At 37.3% G+C, this 26,783-nt stretch overlaps 1 protein-coding gene across 2 annotated transcripts; it reads left to right on the top strand.

The window, feature by feature from the left end:
* The first annotated feature begins 1,642 nt into the window (after nt 1–1,642).
* Nucleotides 1,643–26,557, top strand: LOC108214118 (kinesin-like protein KIN-7K, chloroplastic). 2 transcript variants are annotated; one of them, XM_017385917.2, is made up of 22 exons: nt 1,643–1,776; nt 1,884–2,126; nt 2,217–2,314; nt 7,331–7,420; nt 8,416–8,468; nt 8,724–8,789; nt 8,872–8,925; nt 9,721–9,780; nt 11,032–11,110; nt 11,727–11,794; nt 12,549–12,611; nt 12,831–12,935; nt 13,561–13,665; nt 13,820–13,927; nt 14,005–14,151; nt 16,385–16,564; nt 16,664–16,822; nt 17,721–17,933; nt 18,202–18,252; nt 18,426–18,473; nt 18,565–18,768; nt 25,734–26,557. In XM_017385917.2, the coding sequence occupies exons 2-22, from the start codon at nt 1,900–1,902 to the stop codon at nt 26,301–26,303; spliced, it is 2,748 nt and encodes a 915-aa protein (XP_017241406.1). In that variant the 5' UTR covers nt 1,643–1,776; nt 1,884–1,899; the 3' UTR covers nt 26,304–26,557. The 2 variants fall into 2 exon arrangements, with proteins under 2 accessions (XP_017241406.1, XP_017241405.1); XM_017385916.2 differs by having other exon boundaries at nt 17,721–17,945.
* The last annotated feature ends 226 nt before the right edge of the window (nt 26,558–26,783 follow it).

Genomic DNA, 26,783 nt, shown 5'->3' with positions numbered 1-26,783 from the left:
TAGATATGTACCGCAACAGAAATCACTTGTTTTATAATATTACATAAGCAAAAAATGTACCGTAGCAGAATCTCGTGTTTTGTAATATTATATGAGTTAGATATGTACTGCAGCAGAATCTTATGTTTTGTAATATTATATGTACTGCAACAAAAACTCGTGTTTTGTAATATTATATTATTAAAATTGATTGAGAATCACAAGTTGTAGGTTTGATTTGCATGCATATATATATTAATTAATTATTATTGGAAGTAGGGAGTAGTTAATGATTATTATGATTTGTAATAATTATTAATATATAAGGTAAGGTATCTTAAATAGCATGTAGTTTTAATTTATATTTATATAGCTAGGTAGATCATGAGCTTTAAATTTTTATTCATCTAACGGATGTGTGTGGTCCTAAGTTCTAATTATAATATTGGTTCTAATTTGAACCTCACTATATATATATATATATATATATATAGTCGCAAATGAAGTTGCAAATGAGGTTGCAAAACTGCAGTTGCAACCTCAGTTGCAACTAAATGTAACTGAAAACTATATATAGTTGCAAATGAGGTTGCAAAAGTTGCAAATGACGTTGCAAATGAATTTGCAACTGCTCAGTTGCAACTAAATGCAACTGAAAATTGTAAGTAACAACATATGTATGACGTGCCCCTGGCGGGGTCATTCGATTACAATAGAATCAACTGAATGCAACCATATGCAACTGAATACAACCATATGCAACTATATATGACATTTGAAAACTGGAACTTGAAATCAGGAATTCAGTTGCATATGAGGTTGCAAAAGAGGTTGCAACATGGCTGGCGCCGCCTGGAGTTGCAAATGAGGTTGCAAAAGTTGCAAATCGTATTTTTGAAAAAAACAATTTATGAAAAGATATTCTTAAAAACAATGAAAAAGATGGTAGTATTTAAAAAAAAATAATTTTACAGATGGGTATTTTTAAAAATATCCCTTTTATTGTAACAATATGGAAGAAGACATGCACAAAATGCTATTAACGATATCTATATACTGCACGAGGACGATCAAAATCTATCGAAGGGCAGTAAGCAAAATCAATTATTTTACATAACCTACTTTTTAGTAGTACTAGTTTACTAATGGCTCCTGTAAAGTCATTGAAAGAAGGTTCTGAATTCATCAAAGCAGTGGGAGTAATTAAGTGTTTCTTTGATAGTAATGAAACAGACAAAATAAATAACTTTTCACAACAAATTTGTTGCTTCTTTCTGGTGATAATATATTCTATCTTTAAATTGCAAAAAGTTCAGCTTTTTTCTAATTTAATTAATTATTTTTAAAAATTTATTTGTAATTTAATTTTCATATAGTCAGTTCCATATATAAAAAGTTATAGATACTAATAAATTTATTATAACTATAAATTAAAATTATTTTATTTTACAAAGAATAATTGACTTGTTTAAAGTTAAGTAACATTAACAAAGCCCTAAAAAAATACTCACCAAGTACTACTCGTAACAAAAAAAACTGAACTGTCAGCTTTACGTTGAACGCCGTTAAGTTTTTCACTCTCACACACACTCACTGCCTGATCATCTCTCTCTCTCTCTCTCTCTCTCTCTCTCTCATTTCCTTTTTAAGTCAAACATAAAACAAAAGCAAAAGCAAGCTCACTCAATTAAATTCAATATACAACAAACCCCCAGCCCCTTCCACAATCATAACCTCTTCTCCATATATAACATCTACATTTCTGTTTTCTACACAATGCTGTATTAATATACCTCAGTAATCTTCAAACTCAAATACATCATTCTTAATTACTCTATAATTATATTTGTAATCAATTAACATGTTTTTGTTGTGTTGATTGAGATGTTTTTATTGTTTTTCAGGTTGTTTTAACTCACAATGGCGTCTAAACCAGGATTGAGATCGCAGAAATTGAGTTCCAGAGCTTCTTCTTCAACCACATCGTCTTCGAAACAGTTTCCCGAAGCTTCTGCGGATGATTTGAGCTCTCCAGCTTCATCAACAGCCAGAAGTAAGGCCAAGCACTATAGCGCCGAGACGGTGTCTGTTAATGCACGGAAATTGAAGGAGAATGTGACTGTCACTGTTCGATTTCGGCCTCTCAGGTTCTTTATAGTCGCTCCAGAAGGTTAATTTTTGTGGATTGTGATGAATTTGGGGTTTAATTTGATTGCAAAACTGTTTGATTGAATTAGTCCGAGAGAAATTTCACAAGGAGAGGAGATTGCTTGGTATGCAGACGGTGAATCGATTGTGCGAGGCGAGCACAATCCATCCATTGCATATGCCTATGGTAGGAGTTATCGCAGCTATTTTTATGTTGTGTTTACATAGCTTCATTTGTTTATGTTTGATGTGTTTTGCCAGAGTTGTATCTTAAATTGTCCTTTTGCTTAGGTTTTAGTCTGACAGTTTTTAGTTATTTGTCTCTAGTGATTATAAATTATTAAGAGACTTTTTTAATCAAGTGATGAATTGTATAGCAAAGCATCCAAAATGATTAACCCAAGTTGTCACACAGACAGAGTCCCATTAATCATTAGGATAGATGACACATATAGTAACTTTAGCTCAAAAGGAAGTTGATAGTAACTATTTTATCTATTCTGTAATTTAACTCTTTTTAAAATCCATAGGCATAAACAAGTTCACTTATTTGTTTCCCATAAATTAATTTATTCTTTCTTAAACATACATGTTCACACTTAGGATTAATATTTCTTTTGTTGGAGAATTGTGGCATGGCAATGAAGTTTGTTGTCAACTTTGACTATTTATTGTGTCTTTACATACTAGCATAAATCATGGCCAGCCTATTTATTTAGATAGGTAAAAATGAGCTCTTTTGTGAAGTAAAACGAGATTCTTTCAACGAAACAGAACTATGTCAAACCTACCCTTCACACTAACATTTTAATAACTTTGACTTGAAGTGTCTTAATAAAAGTTTAAATAGCAAGGGTAGCTTCTTTGCGATCTGAAGTACAAATGCCCTTTTGTTATTATCATAATGTAAATAGATGCAAACAAAGAAGCATATCTCAATCTGGTCTGGTTGATGCCACAATTTTGCTATTGTAACATATTTAATTTGGTTTATGTTTGTGTCTTAATCTTTTTTCCTACTAGTCCATCTAAACAAAATATTTTTTATTTATCCGAGGATAGAAATGTTTATTACAAGTGTACTTAGGGAAGTAAGTAGTTAAGCCATTGACTTCTTTGTGTAAATAACTGACCAAAATATATGTCAGAAGAGGTGGATTTTATCCCTAACCTTAAATATATGTGTCATACAATTATGTGCAACATATATAGGAGGAATATTGTCTCATGCTCTCAGCAAATTGATTTTATGATATCATTTTCGTGAACAAAGAAGGCAATTATTTAATATTTCGTTCATAAATATACTTGGAGGGTTACTAATTCGATCATGTGTTAGGAGTTGCCCCACATTGGTTGTGAGAGGGGAGGGTGGCGAGAATATAAAAGCCAGATAACTCCAATAGGACGAGCACTTTTAGGAGATGCCCAAAAACAAAACCGTGCGGGTTAGGTCCAAAGCGGACAATATCATACTATTGTGGAAATATGGCTCGCTTTGCAGACCCAACAAGTGGTATCAGAGTCAGGTTGTGGCGGTTCGTAACAATCTTTGGGGCTTCAGAATGGACCTAGGAAGAGGTAGACAAGCCACCCCAGGGTGGGCTTAAGGATGAGGCAGGTGGGCGTTCTAGTTTGTGCCCAGGGAGAGACAGATAACCAGAATATTCCACAAGTATCAGGTCTTTTGGGAGGTGCCTAAGAACAAACCCGTGCGAGCTCATCCCAAAGCGGTTAGGAGTTGTTCCACATCAATTGTGAGAGAGGTAGATAGTTATAATATAAGCAGCAAGATAATTCCACAAGTATGAGGCCTGTTGGGAGGTGCCTAAGAACAAACCCGTGTGGGCTCGGACCAAAACGGAAAATATCATACTATTGTAAAGTTAGGGCTTGCTTAGCAAGTCCAACAAGTTGTATCAGAGCTCCAGGTTATGGCGGTCTTAACGATCTCCAATGGAATCTAGAATGGGGCTAGGAAGAAGCAGATGGGCCACCCAGGATGGGCTCAATGATGAGGCAGGTGGACCTTCCAATTTTGGCTTAGGAGGAGCCAGATAGCTAGATGGACTTCGAGTATGGGCTTATGAGGAACCAGATCACATATTCAGGCAGAATTCGGTAGGTGCCGAACCCGATGTGTGAAAGGGGAGACTGTTTAGAGTTGTATCACATCAGTTGTGGAAGGGGCAAATAGCTAGAATATAAGCAGTCCAATAGTTTAAGGCCTTCTGGAAGATCCAAAAATAAAGTCGTGCAGGGTGGACCTAAAGTGGACAATATTATACCATTTTGGAGTTATTCGCACCCCCACCCCGGTTGGCTTTGAGTGTTTCCACAATCTTGGTCGCGGCCTGAGCCAAAGAAGATTAATCTTTAGATTTTCTATTGTCATTAGTATTAAGATACTTATTTCATATTTGTCTTATACTTTGGTGATAGACTAGCAGTACTGTCTATTACAAATTGTAGTCGTAATAGAATCCACACTCTTTATTTAAAAGCATAAAAGCCTTTTCAATGGTAAATTTGGTACCATACGCGATTTGGTATCTTCCCTGTATGTAAATTATATATTGGCAAATCATTTAATTTCTAACAACTAAATATAAAAATCATATAGTTATTATAAATTTGAACCGATCTCAAGTTCAATTCCTCATAAATACAACACAAGAGTCATCCCCCCCTCCCCGCCCCCCCGGTTTTTTTGTTCATTTGGGTGCTTTAACTAGGCCAACTTGTCTGTGTTCAGTACCACTAGTAGAAATATCTACAATCATTTAAACAAGAGGAATTCTTCTTTAACCTTGCCATTCTTAGACTTAACTTTGTTCAGCCTTAATAATCTTGTATAGCTGCTAGATGTTATGAGTGTGTTGCATTGGTGTGAGAGAAAAACGAGGACTCTAAAATAATATACTTCATTAACCTAATAATAGTCTGTTACTTCTATGTAGTTCTTCTAGTCACACAGGTCGCGACAACTTAAAGGAAGTTCAGATTTTGTATATGTCACGGTGTTAGTTAAGTGATCTACCTATATTTAAACCTACCTATATTTAAACCTTAGCTTTAATAAATAATATGAATTAAAGACCTTTCTGAGTAATCTCAGTTTATCGACATAAAGACAAGAGATGAGGAATGCAAATTGCAACATGTGTTATTCTATTTGATATGGAAAACTTATATGTAGCTTTATATATGTAGTGAGATTAGTAATTTTTTATTTTATTTTGATAAGTGAAGTTAGAGATATTTTACTTCTATGTAGGAATATCTATATCCTGTTGGGCATATTTTAAAATTTTAAATATATAACATTTAGAATTACTTCTTATTTTTAAATTTAGGATCTAACTATCTTTGATTGTACACCCAACCTCTACATATACTGAATAGCCATTAAGTTTCGTTAGCCTCCTATTGACCCCAATCTTTTATTTTTGTTCTTACGTGTTGAGGATTTTAAGGTTTATATATATATTCTATGGTTGATTCACTTTAGTCCAGAGTTTTCTTGCTACTTTGATTGAACATTCATTCGGATTTCTTTTGTGCAGCGTTGTAGTATTACTGCTATCAGTTTCAAATAGTGTATAAGGTTTTAGTGTTTCCGATCAGAATCAATGGCAAGTTTTTGGGTTGTGGGCATGCTTTCCTTGATGTAACTATAATTAACCTAGTTTGTGCGTAAAATGGAGACATTGAAAGTGGTGTATTAATCTTTTACTCAGTAACACATATATAAATATAGAGAGATTTAGGATGCCGATGTGGAGATGGAAAAAACACTTTAACCCCAGGATGCAGGAAGTAATCGATCGACATTGAAGTCGTTATTTATGGATGGGTGGGGACATTGAAGTGGTCAATCTATGGATGGGAGGGAGCCTTGTCTGGTTTGGTTGTTGGTTGTTTGATGCAATCTCCTTGTCTGGCCTCCCTCTAAAACCTTAACGTTTCTATTATTTTAGCTACTTAACACGGTATCTGATGTGAGTCAATTTCAACCTTTTTTTTGTGTCGTTTGTAGAGTAAATAGGGTATCGTTTTACACCAAGGATCAAGGCCTCACTTTTCTTCTATTTTACTAGGATAAGAAATTGGTTTGGTTTTTAATTTTTTTTTGCTGAGCGGTTTTTAATTTTTGTTTTAACTAATCTAAATATTAATCTAATAAGAATTGTTTTAATAAGCAATTAAATAAAGATGTTGATATCCACCACTGAACCTATGACACAACTCTGAATTCCTTTGATATGTTAAGAAAGATACTTATAGAGAACTTGTCATGGACCACATAGAAACAAGCTCTGCTATTCGCAAAACCCCATGGACCACATAGAAAGGTTAAAACGAATTACACACTAATACAATTAATCCCATGAACCGCATAAAAAGATTAATTTAATTTGCAGAGATAACAATCACATAACATATTGAGATGTCGGCATACCCTAGTTAATTCAAACATATCTACAAGCATTGACGTATATATAAGCATAATCAAAACACATCCCCATAACTCAAAACTATATAATCATCATAGGGTTGAGGATTTTAAAACAGCCCTCCAACAATAGAGGTTTAGCCAACAGTAGTCAACATAAAACAAGTAAGAATCATGAAGAGATTAAGATACAATACAAAGCGTAGAGGTAGAAGAATTATCTCTATGATGTTGATCTTGCAGTCTCTAAGCACAAGTTCCTTCTCCTCTTGGCTTCTCGTCGTGGTGGCCCTCTTATTGTATGTAATATTCTATCTAATAATACCTAATACAAAAATGTTTTAATTCTAATAGGAATATACAAGGAAATTCCAAAACTGAATAGGTTTCCAAAGTCAAAATTCGTAGTTAACTTTCTACTCTGTTCGTGGACTGTTCCAGTTGGCTTTTGATATCTGGACCCATCTAGAATGGTAGAAAATTAAATTATCTTCGCGTGGGCTTTAAAATCGCCCAAGTTTGACTGTTCCAGTGGGCTTTGATTTGGATGGATGAGCTTATGCTTAAAGTTACTGTTGTGTTACTTATTGAAATTGAGAATTAGTGTTGCAGTATGCTGTTTCTTTTTTAAGTTTTGAAACTAGCGTGCTAAAGGGAATCTGAATAACTGATTATTTATACAAATTCGATGTTGTGTTGCTACTTCTGCATTGGCACTCACGATTTTTATTTGTTCAAATGCTTCAGACAAAGTATTTGGTCCAACTACTACTACATGTCATGTATATGATGTTGCTGCTCAACATGTCATTTGCGGTGCTATGGAAGGCATTAACGGTATTTGTCAATATTCTTTTACCTATTGACTCTGCATATACTCTCCAATTTTGATGACATCAACTAGATCTTGAAGTTCACTGAAATTCTATAGTATAAACAAATATTTAAGAATTAAGACAGGTAACTGGGGAGGAAATATATCGTGGTACAAAAGTAACTGCTGATACTACTGTTTGACGAAGAGTTAACAGGCATGAAGTCGAGGGCATATGAAATAGAACTAACCTGCACAGTCAAAGAATTATGACCTGAATACATTTTAGAGAGTGATCAATAACTTATCTTTTAATTAGCAGTCCAATTAAAGTAGGATGTTATGTACTCCCGCAGCTGTCCAATTCCTCATCAGCACTATTAGAATGAGCTACTTACCAACTATAATAGTGTAATTGCACTCGAAAGATCAACATAGAAAAGTAATGCTCAGAACGTCAACAAGGGAATTTAAGTAACTTTAATAACTTTTGGTCTACAAAATTTATAAGAAATTATCAGGTTAAGTGATGATTGCTATCTGCTAGTTTGATTCGTCAACTTTTCTTGCACCTTTAATCTAATGGTGTTTAACACTTATTCAGCTTAAATATATCCAACCTCATGATTATAATCTATCGTGTTTATCTTGCATGTAACAAGACCCGTACAGATCATTAGGTTAAAATTATATATTTCAAAATGCCATATAAAAGCACCATAATTTTAGGATAGCAGTAGCACTATGTCTACATGAATTCACTAAATTTGCATATCATGTTTTTAACATTGCAGACCGCACCTTGTGAAAGATTAGTATATTACTTGTATATATATAAAAAAAACTTGTTGAAATATATTTGCCTTTTCCATGTGCTCAATGCTTTCTAGTTTCAATAATCTACGTCGATGTCATTTCTCAAGTTCCAAGTTGATATTTTTCTTGATATACAACAATTTTAAAATTTATTTCATTATCGTTGCCCTAACATAATAATTTTGCTTCGTTTTTTTTCCAGGCACTATTTTTGCATATGGTGTGACAAGTAGTGGGAAGACGCACACTATGCATGTACAGAATTTTAGTGTTTGTGATTACACTAGTTTTAGTTCCAAGCTTCATTTTGAATGGTCATGATAAATGCCCTAAAGCTGAATTGTCTATCATTAGCTTGAGTCTGACATGATTGGCCTTTAAATGCAATTATATTACCATATAGTTTTATGCGTGAATATACTTGTGTAAGATGTGGGCAAGATAGCGGTTACTCTTAGAGGTTGAAAAAATTCTTTGCATGCTTGTTGTGCTAATTGTTCTCATAAACAGGGTGATCAGAGGTCACCAGGAATTATACCACTGGCTATCAAGGATACTTTCAGTATCATTCAGGAGGTGCTATTCATGATTTAACTACATATTAAGCCTTATTACATTTTATCATTAGTTATATATCATAAGATCCACTGTGCTGCAGACACCTAGTCGTGAATATCTGCTTCGGGTCTCATATCTGGAAATCTATAATGAGGTGAGGTTCTGGTTGGTCTTCATTTTCTGTTTGTAATTCTTGTTGATGTCTTAACAGAGAGAAGCACCCCCTCAAAGTTTCAGTTGTAGTATCTTAGACAGTATAACTTTCCAAGAATCAATGACATTCACGTAGCATAAGGATAAGTTTTATTCTCTGCTATGTTTTCCCTTTTTTATCCTGTTACCTGCCTCGTGTTTGTTTTTTTCCTTAAATATTATTAACAGTAGTGGTCGATGAACTCAAATTCAGTTAATTTTATGAAAATCCAGAAAGAACTTCGTGTGACTTTACTATGTGTAATTTTCCCTTCTATAGCTTGTACTTATCAATTGTGTTCTCTTCAATCCGTGTGTTGAGGATGTCATTCTTATTTTGTGCTTGGTGCAAGTTATGTACGGGGTATTAGTAGTTGTTTTATTATCTCATATGTGCTACACGGGGAAGGCTTTTTGGAAAGCAATAAGAAGCTGACAGTTCTAATCTCAGCAGTCAAATATCATTGAATCATATATTTGGTTGTAGATAACTGCAATAATCAGCTAATAAATTCTTTTTGGACTTTTCATTTTCAAATATTAGTTCTTTGGTGTTGGTCTCTGTGTATACAGTTACATGTTGTATTTATTTGTTTTTGCATGTTTTTAAGGGGAATTTTGTTCTTCGGTTTCTACCTTTTTTCTCGTGGTCATAAATATATACAGTTACTTGTTTAAAAACTCAGTTCTTCTATTTATGATTAACTAGTCCATTCTTTTGTAAATTAATATCTTACACACTTATTTTTCAATTCAGGTCGTGAATGATTTGCTCAATCCTGCGGGACAGAATTTAAGGATCAGAGAAGATGCACAGGTCTACCATACATATCTGGTTATAAATATATATACATAGATTGCCTACATTATAAAGGAGTCCACCATCATAGTTCTGATAAGTTTGTGCTTGCCTTGTCTCCTGCAGTTCTATTTATAGAGGCTAAATAACAATTTAAACCCCGATGCTTACAAACATGAATTTAGAACCCCCAACATTCAACCTCTTATGTTTCATCCCTGAGTCGCAAAATATTTGGCAGTATCAACCTTTAATGTCACTAGATATTCGGTAGAAGTCTCATCACAATCTGCAATTAAAGTTAAACTCGGTCAACTAAGCAGAGTTTGAGTTTCAAATTGTACATCTCTTAACTTATTACATGTACACAAAATCACATGTGTAAACATTAAGGTCCAAACTATCAGTAAACTTGTTTTTATTGATCATCATGTTCTTCTGTTCTCGTAATTGAGTTGTGGCTGGAATGTTATATGCCCAGTCCTTGAAGCTCCTTTACATTTAGGATGTATCTAGTTTGTTGATGATTGGGCATGGGAATGGGGCGAAGAATCACGAAGAAATTTATAGTTCGATAAGGAAAATAGAAATGTGAAAGAGATGAGAGTGAATGAAATTTAAGTGAAATTGTTTCATGTTAAACTATATAAAGAATGTTAATGGAACAAAATGAGCAGTCATTTGTGAATTGGAAGTAGTAATTTGTAGTTTTAATGCGCAGAAAGTGCAAGAATGTAATTTAATATAAATACATCTCAGGAAAATAGTCCACTATATCCTACCAAGCAGAAACACCCTTTGTATTAGTCTAGAATTAGGAGATTGAAACCTGAGCTTCCAGGTTTTTGCACCTCTTGATAGCGTCCAGTCCCTATACAGCTAGAGGTGTTTGCTGTGCAGTTTTTTCATTAAAACCACGAACCAACCTGCACGTGCGGTTTAGAGAATTTTCCAAACCACACACACACGGCATAGACTTGAAACCACACAAAATACACCACAAATTTGCGTGTGGTTTACACTTAATGAGTAACCAAGCATACATATTTTTATCATAAAATTTTAACAGGCCTAATTTGTGTTTCCTTGATCATGGGTTCAAAGTAAAAGCATTTTACACGTTATAAAAAGTAAGAAGTACATATCGAGAATTGACTTGAAAGATATCAAGATATACCAAGGTCACGATATCTTGCAAAATTTTGAATTATTTATGTTGTAAATACAGTGTGCATGAGTACAACTAAATCAAAAAATTAAATTTTGCAGGGCACATTTGTTGAGGGAGTAAAAGAGGAAGTTGTATTATCTCCTGCTCATGCCCTTTCTCTTATTGCAGCCGGGGAAGGTGCTGTTATATCTTAATCAGCTTGCAGTTTTGCACGTCCAAGTTTTGTGCAAAAAATGTGTACAACTGAATTTTCCATCCCTTGTTTGTTATAGCACCACTTTAAGGATTTCTCTATTAGAATGTGTCAAAATGTACAGTTGTTTCAATGGAGATCTAAATATAGTTATAACTGTGCATAACGTAATCTAACATGGTTTGTGTTACACTTCTACTGCCTTATGCCAATGTTGCTTGCAGTGTATGATCTATTGCCTAAATTGACACTTCACCCCTTAACAATCACGTCATATGGTTTCTTTAGTTCACCTAGAATATAACGTGAGATTTCCCACTCAGATATTGGCAAAGTTTGAAAAATAAAGTATGTAGCATAATTTGTTGAGCCCATGATATCTTTCAGGGGATCCTAATGTTAAACAAAAAAAGAATTGAATATAGAATTTCCCTTAGAAGACATTCTAGTTGGTAAAGGCTACAATTTCTTCCTTTATTTAGTAACTCTCATGCACCATAGGTAGGTATTCACTTATAAATTTGTAGTTCTGCTTTCTTGATTACATTCCCAATAATGCTTGTATCATCCTTACCCGAATTTCCTCTCTTATGGTAGCAGAGCACAGGCATGTTGGTTCCACAAACTTCAATTTACACAGCAGCAGGAGCCATACAATATTTACACTGGTAGTTCTGCTATACAACTGGAACTTATATTTTAGTGTATTGTTGGACTTCTATGTTGTTTTCATGAATATAGTTATGATGTTCGGATTTCACCTAATCATGTGGCCTTTCCTTTGTTTTAAACTTTAAGATGCGTTAAAAAATCGTGTGACATGTGCATTGTAGCTGCTGATTCACATGATAACTTATTTTATGAACTTGTATATAATATACAATCCCTTATTTTCTATATCAATTAGCGGTGATAGTTCTTTTCCAGTACTTTGATGACTAAGTCGTGCATTAGTTGCTGGTTGGAAGTAATTGCAGATTAGACTAAATTTTCTTAATTATGACAAGTTCTTACGTAGATCAAAGTACATTCCTCTCTGTATATTTTGTGTATATAAATCTGGATTACTCTTACGTCTTACCTCTCACTCAACATTCCACCATTAATTCCATTTTTCCTACTTGCTAATTTTTCTCTTACCCAATCAATCTGCGTTGCTGGTGAGCTTAGTGTTGTCAGCTTAAATCTTGGGTGACTTTGCTGTAGTATGTGTATACCCAGTTTAAGTTCTAAAATTATATATTGCATGTATGGAGTTAGTTCAGTAAGAATTTTTGATTTGAATGAAGTGTCTACAAAAAGGGCTAAGGAACTTGGTAGTCATTTCTCTGGCAGCAGCCTTCATGATATTATGGAGACCAACTTCTTTTTTTTTTTTTGGTATGAATATTCTAATATACTTTCATTCTACCTTCTTTACAGACAATAGAGAGTAGTCCATGTGGTGAAAACGATGAAGGTGAAGCTGTTAATCTGTCACAGCTGGTATATTTTGCGAATAACTCCAGGCTGATGCATCTTTTTTTTTCCTATGACTCTTTTGTAGCTCTTGTTGATATTTAGTTGTTCTCTTTTATTAATTTCTTACCTTGCTTTAAGTTTGCTCGACATCTTTTAAAGAGTTTATATTTGTTAAATATCATCATGCTTGTGATTGCAAAATGTTCAACAGAATTTATATTGGTTTACCATTTATCTCTGCAGAATCTTATAGATCTAGCTGGTTCAGAGAGCTCTAAGGCTGAAACAACCGGTGTTCGTCGAAAGGAAGGATCATATATAAATAAAAGCCTTTTAACTCTTGGAACTGTGAGAACTCCCCCTTTGCCATAGTTTTATCAGTGTAATAGTTACTCTCTATGCATATCTTCTTATAGCCCTCTACTTATGTTCTCGACCACCTTCAAGTTGCTTTGCCTTGAATGTGTTGCTGCATTATAATTTTATGACTTTCTTTGAACCCTGGGTCACAATTACCTTGCTTAACCCCTGGGACATTGATTGAGAATATTTATCTTTCAGTGCTCAGCAAAATTTGTTTACTCCTATCGTTTTTCTGATTAAGACCTAAATAGCCACCGTCTTGGGTTTTAATTCATTCTCTTCTCTTATAATATACAATTAACTACAGGTCCTGAAGCTTAGGTTGCATGTTGTAAATGTTGTAGCACTGCATTGTTTATTCTGAGTATATCAGACTATAGCACCTAAGGTGTAAGCAATTATATTATTGTTGTACTTCATGATCTTGACTTGCATTGTTAAAGATGTTCAAGTGGCTCAGTAGGTTCTTTCCCTGCCAAATGTTCTTTCAGTGGCTTAGTTGGTTTTTGTTTAGATTTTCTTTTCATTGAAAGAGACGTGTGTGTGTGTGTGTGTGTGTGTGTGTGAATGTGCAGGCTTATGTAACATGCTAACATGACATTGTTCGCAGGTGATTTCTAAATTAACAGATGGAAAAGCTTCACATGTACCGTACAGAGATTCGAAATTGACTAGGCTTCTTCAATCTTCATTAAGTGGTCACGGCAGAGTATCAGTAAGTGTTTCTATGTATCTGAAGTACTTCAATATTTATCTCTATTCAATTTGTAGAGTGGCATGTAAAGCTAAGAACATCAATGGTACTGCTTCTTCAAGCAATATTTAGAATGTCCATGTTGCTAAAATATTGTGTATGCTCCTCCTTTCAGCTCATTTGCACTGTCACCCCCTCTACAAACAATTCAGAAGAGACACACAACACATTGAAATTCGCCCACCGTGCAAAACATATTGAAATTCAGGCAGCACAGAACAAGGTATACTATTATGCTATTAAGATACTCTCTATGTCTATGTTGACATATCTAAAAAACTTAGTTATATGAACCTGCAGATAATTGATGAGAAATCACTTATCAAGAAGTATCAACATGAGATTCGTACCCTGAAGGAGGAACTGGAACAAATGCAGAGGGGTGTAGCTGCAATTCCTCAGTTAAAGCACAGCGACGGAGATGACTTGGTAACCCTAAAACAGGAGGTACCCAAAATTAGCCAGCCTTGTGACATTCTTTGTGCAACCAAGTCTCAATTAATCTTCACTCTCCTGTTTTACCCTTCTGGAATATATATTTATGTCTGTATTTGGAAGCTTTCAAAAAAATAAAATAATTTCTCCATTTTTTGCAGACGTACTTGGTGACACTAAACCTCTATTTATTACAAAAATGATTAACTTCTTTTTATGAGAGTTGTAGGCATGTACTATCAGCTGCGACTGTATTTGTGTGTAACTGATTTAGAGTCCAGTTTCTGTCAGATAAATAGTCAGACTGAACTTTAAGTATCTCAAAATTACCTTCATATAGCAGTCTATTAGAACCCATGATTATCTAAAAATCCTATTTTCTAGACAGCCAAATATATTATGATAAAGATGAGATGACATGCAAATGATAATGCAATTCCCCCACCCCCCCAATTCTTAAGGCTTCAAGACCTAGAGTCGTAGGTTCAAATGGCCATGGACCCTTCCCCCACCGGATACCATTATGAAACAACATATAAGGGCACCTCCAAGAGACTCTTAATATTGACTTTTAAGATAAAAAAATTTAGAGTGTTGAAATGTTACTCCAACGGACCCTTAGTACCTCCTCAAATCACTAAGAGCGTCCCTTGTCTCCTCATTAATAAAGAGCCTGCTCACACTCTTAATTTATATTATACAATAAAATAATGAAGACGGTCTCTTTCTCTCTCCACTTTTTGTAGCACCTTTGGGTAAGTACTTTATTTGCCAAATGGATAAAAAGACTTTAAATAATAAAGAAGTAAAGGAGCGAGTACAACGGAAATTGTTGGAGATAGAGACAAGTTGAGTTACTAAGAGTCAATTTCTTATATTCTATTTTAGGAGTGAACTAGGATCCTTTTGGCGATGCTCGAAATTTGTTTACAATCTAAAACCTTCCCCAACAAGGGATAAGTAATTCATATGACTATGACCAATTTCATCATGAGCTAAGTAATCATTGAAAATGTAGACAAAGCTTTTTTTTGTTTTGCAACAATAGATAGTTATGGTACTTGGTTACCGTATCAAGGATTTAGTGTCCCGGCCTTGACTTTGTGGGCTTATTTGCATTTTAAGACATGTTCTAGAGTATTGTTCCTTCTGCCAATGAATAATTAGTAGTCTAAGGTACTGTTTGGCGTTGCTGTTAGGACAACAACAGCAGTTTTTTGCTGAAAAGCAGGTGAAAAACTGTTTGGTAAATCTAAAAGCAGCTTTTCCGAACAGCTTTTAGCTGAAAAGCTGCTTTTAGAAAAAGCAGGTCCTCCCATGCTTTTGGAAAAAGCTGCTTTTCAGCTTTTGCAGGAGCTGTTACAAATTTCACTATCGAAACTCATCAAAAACATTATTGTTTTATATTATAACTCAAAATAAGCAAATATTAAAAAAATTGCCAAACAATTTTCTAATTTCTACAAAAGCACTTTTTTTAACAACACTTTTTCTGACAGCACATCAATTTTTAACAGCACTCCCAGTAGACCCTAAGTCACAAGCCTCTCGTTTTGATGATATATAGCTCTTAATGCCTCTACAATTACAACAAATTTTCCTTCAGAAGTTCTCTTCAATTCATCATTATGCATATATAGAGGTGGCACTTCTTCTGTCCGGTGTTGTAGTAGACACCAAATTCCGCCTTCATCAAATCTTCATTTCCTTGCATAAGTTACTCTTAGAATGATCTAGTTCCTCTGTTAGATCTAGCAATTATTTTCCTGCTCAAGTGGAATCCCTACAGGAGAAAATTTATGTAAGATTGACAAGCAAATTTGTTCAAATGCATTTACATATCTTTGCTATGTATTAATATAATGCATACATAGTGCATCTAAGATTTTTATTATTTGTCTTCTCCCAGCGGATCAAAGTTTTTTTACTTGTTACTGAGTCATATGTCAGGTTTAATTTTTTCCTTTTCTGAAGTACATTCACTGCACCAAAGTAAAAATAGCCACAATATTAACGTAAATGATTTGCACATCTTTTGGTAATTATGCATAGTAAAACCATTAAATACTTATCCTCTGTCGTCCCAGGTTCTGGGTTCGACCCTGGCTCACCCCGAGAATATCTTAGAACAGATACTCATTTGTAAGGCTATAAGCCATATTTGTCAAAAAAAATACTTATCCTGTATATGTGAAATGCTTTTCGGTGATCTTAAGACTCGATTTTCGTCCTGGTATAAATATAGTTGGAAGATGGTCAAATCAAGTTACAATCGAAGTTGGAACAAGAGGAAGACGCTAAAGCTGCTTTGTTAAGCAGAATACAGCGATTAACCAAGTTGATCCTGGTCTCTACTAAGAGCTCGCAGTCTATATTTCCTCATCGACCTGGTCAAAGAAGACGTCATTCATTTGGAGAAGAAGAGGTAGTATGGATGTATTTAACAGAGCAATGATATTTTAAATATTTTGAGTGTTACACGTGCACATTCTGAGTAACTATTTCTTGAATTAAAAATCTGCAGCTTGCATATCTTCCATTTAGAAGGAGAGATTTGATTGTGGATGACGAGCAAATTGATACTTGCACAACTCTTGATCAAAATTCTGAAACAGCAGATGAAACATTGAAGGAGGGGAAGACAACCCGAAAAAATGGATTGCTAAACTGGTTAAAGCCACGGGCAAGTTATAATAAACTTTTGCGTTATGCTTGTTTTTCATGTATCATAGATTGTTTAATTATAACTTTTTCACTTTTTTGCGCTTGTTTTTCAGTCGATTAGACAACCCAGTATACTTTATAAAACCCAGTTTCCATATCTAATACCATGTATGAAAAACATGATTTAGGAAACTGGTAATTTATAAGATACTGTATTTTATTTTATTTTGATTTTTAAAGTTGTGTATTGTAATAGAACTGGGGGGGGGGGGGGGGGGGATTTCCACCCAGCCAGAATGATGTTCCCTGAAGTTTATTACCAGTTGTATTATTTTCTGTAGTATAATCTGCTTTAAGGGCAAATGAGACAAGTGGAAATTTAGATGTGCTTTGGTTACTGGTTACACTCATCCGCAGAATAATATGTTGGCTCTAAATTCATTATGGCTCTAAAATCATTACCAGTAATCATAATGGATTAGCCAAGCTGATCCAGTTTTGACTTTGAAATCTTTCCATTTCTTATCACCCTAAAATTACATGACCTTCATTGTAATTATGCACAGGTTCATATTTTCCTTTAAAAAGAGTTTTCCATATGGGCCTTCAAGTTTTGGGTTTTACATTTGAAAGAGACTGTGTGCTGAACTTTCATGACAAAATTGTGTTATTGTCGTGTATGTCTTCTTGTTTCATACTTTATGCCTTCTTACCAATTCTAATTACTTCAGGATTCCTTCTTTGTATTACCTTTTGTCTTTCGTTGGGTTTTGATTTAGAGCGGCTGCTACTTGTTTAACCTAATCATGTTTTAATGAAACTTGACAATGTTTCTTAAGATTAATGTGTTAGAAATACTTTTTAGATGGTTCCATTCATTCCTTCACAAGACATTTAAATATGGTATCTATTTACAGAAGCGAGATAGCTCAGGAACTTTTACAAGCACTAGTGATAGATCAAGTGGCACCAAGTCTGTAAGCACACCCTCAACCCCTAAAGCAGAAAGCGGTAATCTTCTTGCAGAATCCAGACTTTCGCATTCCACACCAACAGAAAATACTCCATCTGCTGATCTTCTATTGAGCATTAAGCATGAGAGAGAAACTCCTGAAGAATCTTCACAACAGGTATCCCCTCTGGTATGTAAACTGAATTCCTTATTCATGTCGATGCAATGAATCTCATGAATTTACTACATCATTCGTATTAGTATCTTAGTTTTTTTCTCATCATATGGATATTGAAATTCATAGATAGTCAAGGTAAATGTGTGAATCTTTGATGATACCAGAGCCAGACTTCTATTTTAGCAATTAACCAATTGTATTGTTTCATACGTTAATTGCATTAAGGTTTTCTACCTATTTTACAATTTCAAGTTGTTTCATGGTGCAGTCTGTAGCTGAGCTAGAGACACAATTGAATGAGAAGTCCTTTGAACTGGAGGTGATGGTGTTTGAACTTTTTATATCTATGTAGCTTTTTATTCTTAGAGAGCAAATGTCAGTGTGATTTATATCGAAAGGAATAATAAAGCACAGAAACTTCAAAAGTAATGGATGTATTGTTAAGCTTCTACTAGGGCTTATATATTAAACTAGTGTACCTTTCATTTTCAGGTTAAAATTGCGGACAACAGAATAATTCAAGAGCAGCTCACCCAGAAGGTATTATATCCTTGCAGTATTTTTTTTTAGAGTCCTTTTCGATACTTACTTATGGCCAACTCTGACAAAAGGTCAACTATCTGTCTGTCAGATACATGAATGCGAAAAATTGCAACAAACAGTTTTGACCTTGAGAGATCAGCTCTCTGATGCACAAGATTTAAAAAAATTCAGCCACGTGATTGGTAATTCAGATCGATATGATGAAACTCAAAAAAATCACAGGGAACTTTCCACTGAAAAGGAGACTGCGGTGTCCAAAGACAAATATGAAGGGTTATTTCTGAAAGCTCAGGTTTATATCTTTATATTTATACTTATTTACATTTTTCGTAAATTTGTATTTAGATCATATAGTTTCTCTATTATTGATGCGTTAAGAGTAAAATACCCTCCATCCTGCATTTATGGGTATGTTTCAGTGATTTTTTTTGGGTGGGGGAGATGAAATGAAATTGTACTACTATTTATGGGTAAATATTTATGATTTTCAATTTTTAACTCCATTATATACCTAACATCTTGAACAAGAACTCACGCCTACCTATTGGAGAAGAAATGCTTAATGCTCCTTTCTTTATCCCATTCATTCCATTTACAGTTCTCATCATAGATTGAATTTCCTTATTTTGATGCTCTTCCTCCATACTTCCATTTTTTTTCTCAATTTTGTTCATAATTTTCCACTCTCCCCAACCCAACAGCATGTGATGTTCTCATTCATAAAAATATAATCCCTTTCTGACTTCTGGAAATAATCAAAGCCATCAATTACTATTCGTATATTCGTGTATCTCCCATCCTTAATTGTAAATTTGTAATCACTGTAATTAACCACTAATCGGGTTGTTGTGCATATGAAATGGGAGGATATCTTATACTTGAAATTCACAACCATTAATATCAATGCTCCCTATATTGCTTTATGTATCACTGATCATTCCTCGAAAACAGAAATACTCTAGAAAGATTACAAGAGTTATAGGTTTTCTCCCCCTCGAATGAGGACATAAATGGAATGGAACTTACTAAGATAAATACCTAAGCTCAGCCATTTTTGTTGGGAACTGTGTAATGAACTGAGAGCTTCAATTAAGGTAACTAGTACTGAAATTTACTAGAACAAAAGATAATAGTACTGGACTATTCGAGACGCCCAGAGATCTCCTCTCTTTCACTCTACAATTCACTCGATAAGATAAAACCCTAGTTCCCTTTTCCTTTTATACTCTACTTGCTTCTTCCTTTTCTACCCCTTGACTTTCTCCCCTTGACCACCGTCTGGTGAATTACCCTTTTGCCCTGACTTATTCCTCCTTGTAAATGTTACCAGTTTCTTGCCTCCTGCTCGAGTCATTACATTACCATCCCCCCAAAGTTTCACCTTGTCCTCAAGGTGGAAGTCCGGGAATTGTATACGCAGCCTTTCTGCTTCTTCCCAGGTGGCTTCATACACCGGCAAATTTTTCCACTTAATCAACACCTCGAGTTTCTCCATGGACCCTTGTTGGCGCTGTCGTACTTCTAACAATTCTTCTGGCTCAACCAACAACTCCAAATCAGCAGTCAACTGGGTGGGAATCTGAGACGAAACTGGAGCCTGCCCAACCGCCCGCTTTAACTGGGATACATGATAAACTGAGTGTATCCTACTGTCCTCCGGCAACTCCAGTTGGTAAGCAACCTTGCCAATCTTCCTGATGACTTTGAAAGGCCCATAAAAACGGCTAGCCAATTTCTCATACATCCGTCGAGCTAAGGACTGCTGCCTATACGGCTGTAGTTTGAGATAAACCAAATCTCCCACTTCATACGCCTCCTCCCTTCTGTGCTTATCTGCCAATTTTTTCATCTTGGCTTGAGCCAACAACAGATTATGATGAAGCTCATCGAGAATCGCGTCTCGCTCCAACAAGAACTCCTCCAAACTGTCAACCACTGTTAAACCTCTGCTCACCTTCAACACATGAGGGGCCTCTCGACCATACAATGCTTTAAACGGACTAATCTTGGACGAAAGATGCGTAGCAGTGTTGTAAGAAAACTCTGCCCAGTGCAGCCACTTGGCCCAAGTACGCGGCTTTCCCCCTACGAAACACCGTAAATAAGTCTCCAAAAGTTTATTCACGATCTCAGATTGCCCATCCGTCTGCGGATGGTATGAAGTGCTTCTCTTTAGCTCTGACCCTTGCAATTTAAACAATTCTTTCCAAAAAGTACTCATAAAGATGCGATCCCTGTCTGAAATGATTGACCCTGGAAATCCATGTAACCTCACCACCTCCTTTATGAATGTCATAGCTACAGAGAAAGCATCGAACGGGTGGCGTAGGCCAATGAAGTGTGCATACTTCGTAAAACGATCTACCACCACAAGCACCACATTGTATCCCTGGGACATTGGCAGACCCTCTATGAAGTCCATAGATATGTCCTCCCACACTAGACACGGGACTGTTAACGGTTGTAAGAGCCCAGCAGGTGACTGTTGGCTGAGCTTATTTTGTTGACATACCGTGCATTGCTTCACAAACTCAGTTATATCCCCTTTCATTCCTTTCCAGTACCAATCCTTGGCCACTCGTAAATAAGTCGTAACCTCTCCAGCATGTCCCCCCACTGCAGAAGTGTGATATTCTTGCAACAACTCCGGTATCACTTTCGATTTACTGGGAATCACCAGCCTGCCTTTAAGTCGCAAGGTCCCCTCCACCAATTCAAACTTTCCACTCTCTTGCCCAGACGCCACCCCTTGAATCAAAGTCTGCAAGTCCTTATCTGCTGCGATCTCTTGATGTAAACGATCCCAACAAACTCCATGAGTTGACAGCAAGGCACTCAACACAATTTCCCCTGTTTCCTTCCTGGATAATGCATCCGCCACCAGATTTGTAGACCCCGGTTTATACTGTATTTCAAAATCGTAGCCCAACAGCTTAGCCACCCAACGCTGGTACTCCGGGTTCACCTCCCCCTGCTGTGTGAGATATCTCAAACTCTGCTGGTCAGACCTGATGATGAAGTGTCTACCTAGCAAAAAATGCTTCCACTTTTGCACTGCTAAAACAATCGCAATTAGTTCCTTCTCATATACCGATTTCTGTTGCCCTCTAACTCCCAACAGTTTACTAAAATAAGCAATGGGGCGCCCGGACTGCATTAATACCGCACCTATTCCATAACCCGACGCATCAGTTTCAACAATAAAAAGCTGCTCAAAATCTGGTAATTGAAGCACTGGCGCCTTAGTCAGGGCCTCTTTCAAGCTAACAAACGCTACGGTAGCTTCTGCACTCCATCCGAAACTATCCTTTTTTAGCTGATCAGTAAGGGGTTTGGCCAATTGCGCATACTGCCTCACAAACTTTCGATAGTACCCCGTTATCCCCAAAAATCCCCGCAACTCTTTCAAGTTCGTAGGCTGTTTCCAGAATAGAATAGCTGCTACCTTGTCCTTATCCACCTCTACTCCTTCACTGGAAATCACGTGGCCTAAGTACCCGATTGAAGCCTTGCCAAATTCACACTTATTTTTGTTGGCATATAACTGATGCTCGCCGAGCTTAGCCAACACTGCCTTTAGATGCCCCACGTGCTCTGCCTCCGTTTTACTATAAATCAAGATATCATCGAAGAACACAAGCACGAACCTCCTAAACGGCCTGAAAACGTCGTTCATCAACGACTGAAAAGTAGCAGGGGCGTTAGTCAACCCGAAGGGCATGACTAAGAACTCGTAGTGCCCGTCATGGGTCCTAAAAGCGGTTTTATGGGTGTCTTCGTCTCTTACCCTAATCTGGTGGTATCCCGCTTTTAAATCTAACTTTGAGAACACCGTAGCCCCCTTTAATTCATCTAGCAGCTCGTCTATAATCGGTATCGGGTATTTATCTGCTATGGTCTCTTTATTCTGCGCCCTATAGTCCACGCAAAACCTCCATGATCCATCCTTTTTCTTCACCAGCAATACGGGACTCGAAAATGGACTTGTAGACGGCTTAATAATACCCGCTGCTAACATCTCACTGATCAACCGCTCTATTTCATCTTTTTGGCACTGTGGGTAACGGTATGGACGGACCCCCACGGGGTTGCTCCCCTGCTTCAACCGAATCGCATGCTCATGTGCTCTACGTGGGGGAAGGCCAGTTGGAGTCCTGAAGATCTGTGAAAATCCTTGGACCTCTTTCTCCTAAAACTTAGGAATATTGTTTTCCCCCAACTCTCCTTGCTCTGCTGGTCTCAGCCCCGACTCCACCACTTCCATCCTTTGGCATTCCACAATAAAACCTCCACCCTGTTTTCGTAAAGCCTTAGCCATGGCCTTCAAAGAGATTTTGGCTCTAACCAGAGATGGGTCCCCAGTTATTGTTACCGGAGCTCCACGAAATTCATAAGTCATCTGCTGTTTTTTCCAGTCTGTCATGACCACCCCAAGTGTCTCCAACCACTGGACTCCGAGAATGATGTCCGAACTGCCTAGACCCAAGGGTAAGAAATCTGACTCAATGTCAATTCCTCCTTCCAACCGTAATTGTACCCCCTTGCATATCCCACATCCCTTGACAGAATCACCATTTCCCAAGCACACTGCAAACTGACCAGATTGTTCCATAGGGATGCCCAGCTCTCTCACCACATCTAGCGAAATAAAATTATGCGTCGCCCCCGGGTCGATCATTACAATCACCTCAAAATCCCCAATCGCGCCCTTCAGCCTCATGGTCTTGGGGTTTGAAATCCCAATTACCGAATTCAGAGACACTTCAGTGATCACCTCTTCGGTTAGGGAGTGTACTATTTCTCCATCCCCACTGTCTAACTCGTCCTCTTCTTCCTCTATGAGAAGGACACTCAGCTCCTTTTTCTTACAACGATGTCCGACCATCCATTTTGCGTCACATCGATAGCATAATCCTTTTGCTCTTTTGTCCTGTAACTCCTTCTCCGTCAGCCTTTTCACCTCCCCCGTGGTCGATGTGCGAGAGGGTGAGAGAGGAGTAGGGGAGTGAATCGAAGCCTGCGACTTGACAGACTTACTGCCCCATTGTCTTGCGATTGGTGGGCTTGTGGGCAGACTGTACGGGTAACTGGCCACCGATGGGGCACCTTTCGAAAAACCCATGAATGACCCCGTCTTAATGCTGCTTAAACCAGCTCGCTTACTTGCTGCGAATCTGTTGCGTTCCTCTACTTTGGAGGCTATTTCCATGGCATGCTCTAAACTAACCGGATTCAACAGCCTCACCTCCAACTTTACTTCTTCTTTCAAGCCATTCAGATATTGTCCCATCAATATATTTTCTGGAATACGGTCTAAAGAGGATGCCGTTTCGATGAATTTCCGCCCATACTCCCCCACGGTAGTTGTCTGTGTTGTCGCCAGCCATTGCTCATATAATGAGCCGCCATGTAGTGGGCGAAACTGCCTCAGAATAAACCCCTTTAGATCCGCCCATTTCCTAATCGGATGGCGTTTATTTTCCCACTGGTACCAACGGAGCGCATCCCCTTCTAGCGCTACCGCCACTGCTTCCAACATCTCCTCCTCCGTGAGCTTATAAAACCGGAAGTACCTCTCCACCCGAATAATCCACCCATCTGGATCAGCCCCATCAAATACGGGCATGTCCAACTTCCGGAAACGCCACTGACCCGGTCCGCCCCCCGAGCCACCACCACCATACCCACCACCATCTCCATGCCCACCACCGCCGTAACCATCCCGACCTCGGGGCCCAGATCCACCGCCTCCATCGTCCACACCCCCCACTGGTGTGTGACCCCCTCCCACAGGGGTGGTGGCGCCACCCATCACCGACCCTTGGTGACTGAGGGATCCATCTAGCTTCTCTGGCATCGGAAACTGGAGTGGGTTGAACTCATTCCACGAGTTTCGGATCTCCGCCTGAAACTTGCGTTGGTCAGCACGCAAAGAAGAGATCAAAGTCTCATGATACTCACGGCTACGGGCGATCCGCCCTTCTAACCGCGCCGCCACCGCCTCCACCTCAGACCCCAACTGCTTGGCGGCTAGGGTTTGACCCTCCAGCAAAATCTCCGTGAGCGAGTGCCTCATCGTCTCCACTGCCTTCTCCACGGCGGCTGAAACCATGGAAGAGAGGGTATTATTGAGATCTGACAAGCGCTCCTCGATTGCATCCACGCGCTGATTCATCGTCGGCGGTCCCATCGATCGGAGCTCTGATACCACTTGTAATGAACTGAGAGCTTCAATTAAGGTAACTAGTACTGAAATTTACTAGAACAAAAGATAACAGTACTGGACTATTCGAGACGCCCAGAGATCTCCTCTCTTTCACTCTACAATTCACTCGATAAGATAAAACCCTAGTTCCCTTTTCCTTTTATACTCTACTTGCTTCTTCCTTTTCTACCCCTTGACTTTCTCCCCTTGACCATCGTCTGGTGAATTACCCTTTTGCCCTGACTTATTCCTCCTTGTAAATGTTACCAGTTTCTTGCCTCCTGCTCGAGTCATTACAAACTGATATAATATAATTACGTTGATGCTTTCTGCCAGATATTTAAGCTTTAGAAAGAGATGGTGGCAAAATTAGGTTAAGACGCCAAGGTAAGTTTTTCATGACCGACTCCTATGTCTTTTCTGCCAAATGCAAGGTTACCATGATATTCATTAGCACAGCTATTTTCCGTTAATCACAGACATGTAGCAAGCTAGATGTAGCTTGTGGCCAAAACAAAAATTAAAACCTTGTTTGATTTGCTGCTCATTTACTAATGCAAGTCTACTTTTTTTTGTTTATCTTGAATGATGTACTCATGTGTTTTCAAGTAATTTTGATACTCAATATCATAACTCAGGTATGTGATTTATTTGACAAATGATTATGTGACCAGACATACACAATAACAGTCAATTCAAACTAGAAGAATAAGTTTTATATGTTGCTATCAAAATATATTCATGAGGTTAGATTACATAACCCTTGGACTCTCAGATAGGAAACAAGAGCAGGAGTGCTGTGGGCCAAATGGTTGATCTATATATTTCTCAGACGAGATGGCAAATTGATGATTGCGATTGCTCAGTGGATTGGGTGTGTGTGTGTGTGTGGTTGCATGATTGAAGAGCTTTATTGCAAAATAGATGAATAATCTTGTAAACCAGCTATCAAAATTGTTTCATATGCTTACAGTTTCTTCATATTTACATGGAACTTCGCACACCATTATATATAATGTTCTGACAGATTTCTTACTCTTACATTTAATTAGATGGAGATTGCAGAGCTCACAGAGAAACTGACCAATCTAACGGAGTCAAGAGAGAAGCTAAGTATACAGAACCAGAAGCTTGCAGAAGAAAGTTCATATGCCAAAGGGTTAGCATCTGCTGCGGCAGTGGAGTTGAAGGCACTGTCAGAAGAAGTTGCAAAGCTCATGAACCAGAACGAGAAACTAGCTTCAGAGCTTGCGGAACAAAAGAATTCTCAGATACAGCGCAGAACAATTGCTGCTAACAGAACCGGCAGAAGGGATGTCAATCTTAGACGACATGAGCAAGGCACCGTAAATTCAGTAAGCAAGAGAGAATTAGCTTTATTTCGGGAAAGAGAGCTTTCGTATGAAGCTGCTTTAGCAGAAAAGGATCAAAGAGAGGCCGAGCTTCATATGAGAGTTGAGGAATCCAAACAAAAAGAGGCTTACTTGGAAAATGAACTTGCAAACATGTGGGTCCTTGTAGCAAAGCTGAAGAAATCTCAAGGAGCAGAAGTGAATGCATCTGATATAACTAGAGGCCCCATAAGTGATAATGATTATGAACATTGGAACAGTACAAATTAAACTAGGAACTTTAAGATGAGTGTGTACATAAAATACCGAAAAATTGTGCGTGTTCTTTGTTTAGGGTGAGAGTTTTCTGGATAAATGCGACAGATATTGTACAGTTCGTGTTGTCTTTCCTTTTAGTTAGTTTTAGTTTTTACTGCAAAATCCGCTCGAGCATTGGTTGGGAGGATTATGTTATGGGTATTGGGTACTTCATACTTGCATCTTTTCTGAAAACTGTGGTACAAGCTCTTTTTTTTTTCTTTTCCTGACAAAAGCTCATTTTACTTTTAGTACTGCTATATTTGTTTTCTCCAGCACCTGCTTTATACAAGCACGTATAATTATTAGTATAGTATGTTTTTCTGTACAAGTGACCTGGTCATAATCTATTAATCTCAGGTAATCAGAAGTATTTATTTGTGTATACCACTAGGCACCAGCTTTAGTTAAAATGTTAGAAAAATGCTCAAAATATTTATAAGTGATTCTGTA

This window comes from Daucus carota, chromosome 3, assembly GCF_001625215.2.
Source record: "Daucus carota subsp. sativus chromosome 3, DH1 v3.0, whole genome shotgun sequence".
NCBI classification, from domain to species: Eukaryota; Viridiplantae; Streptophyta; class Magnoliopsida; order Apiales; family Apiaceae; genus Daucus; species Daucus carota.
This window is presented reverse-complemented; position numbering and strand designations above follow the sequence as displayed.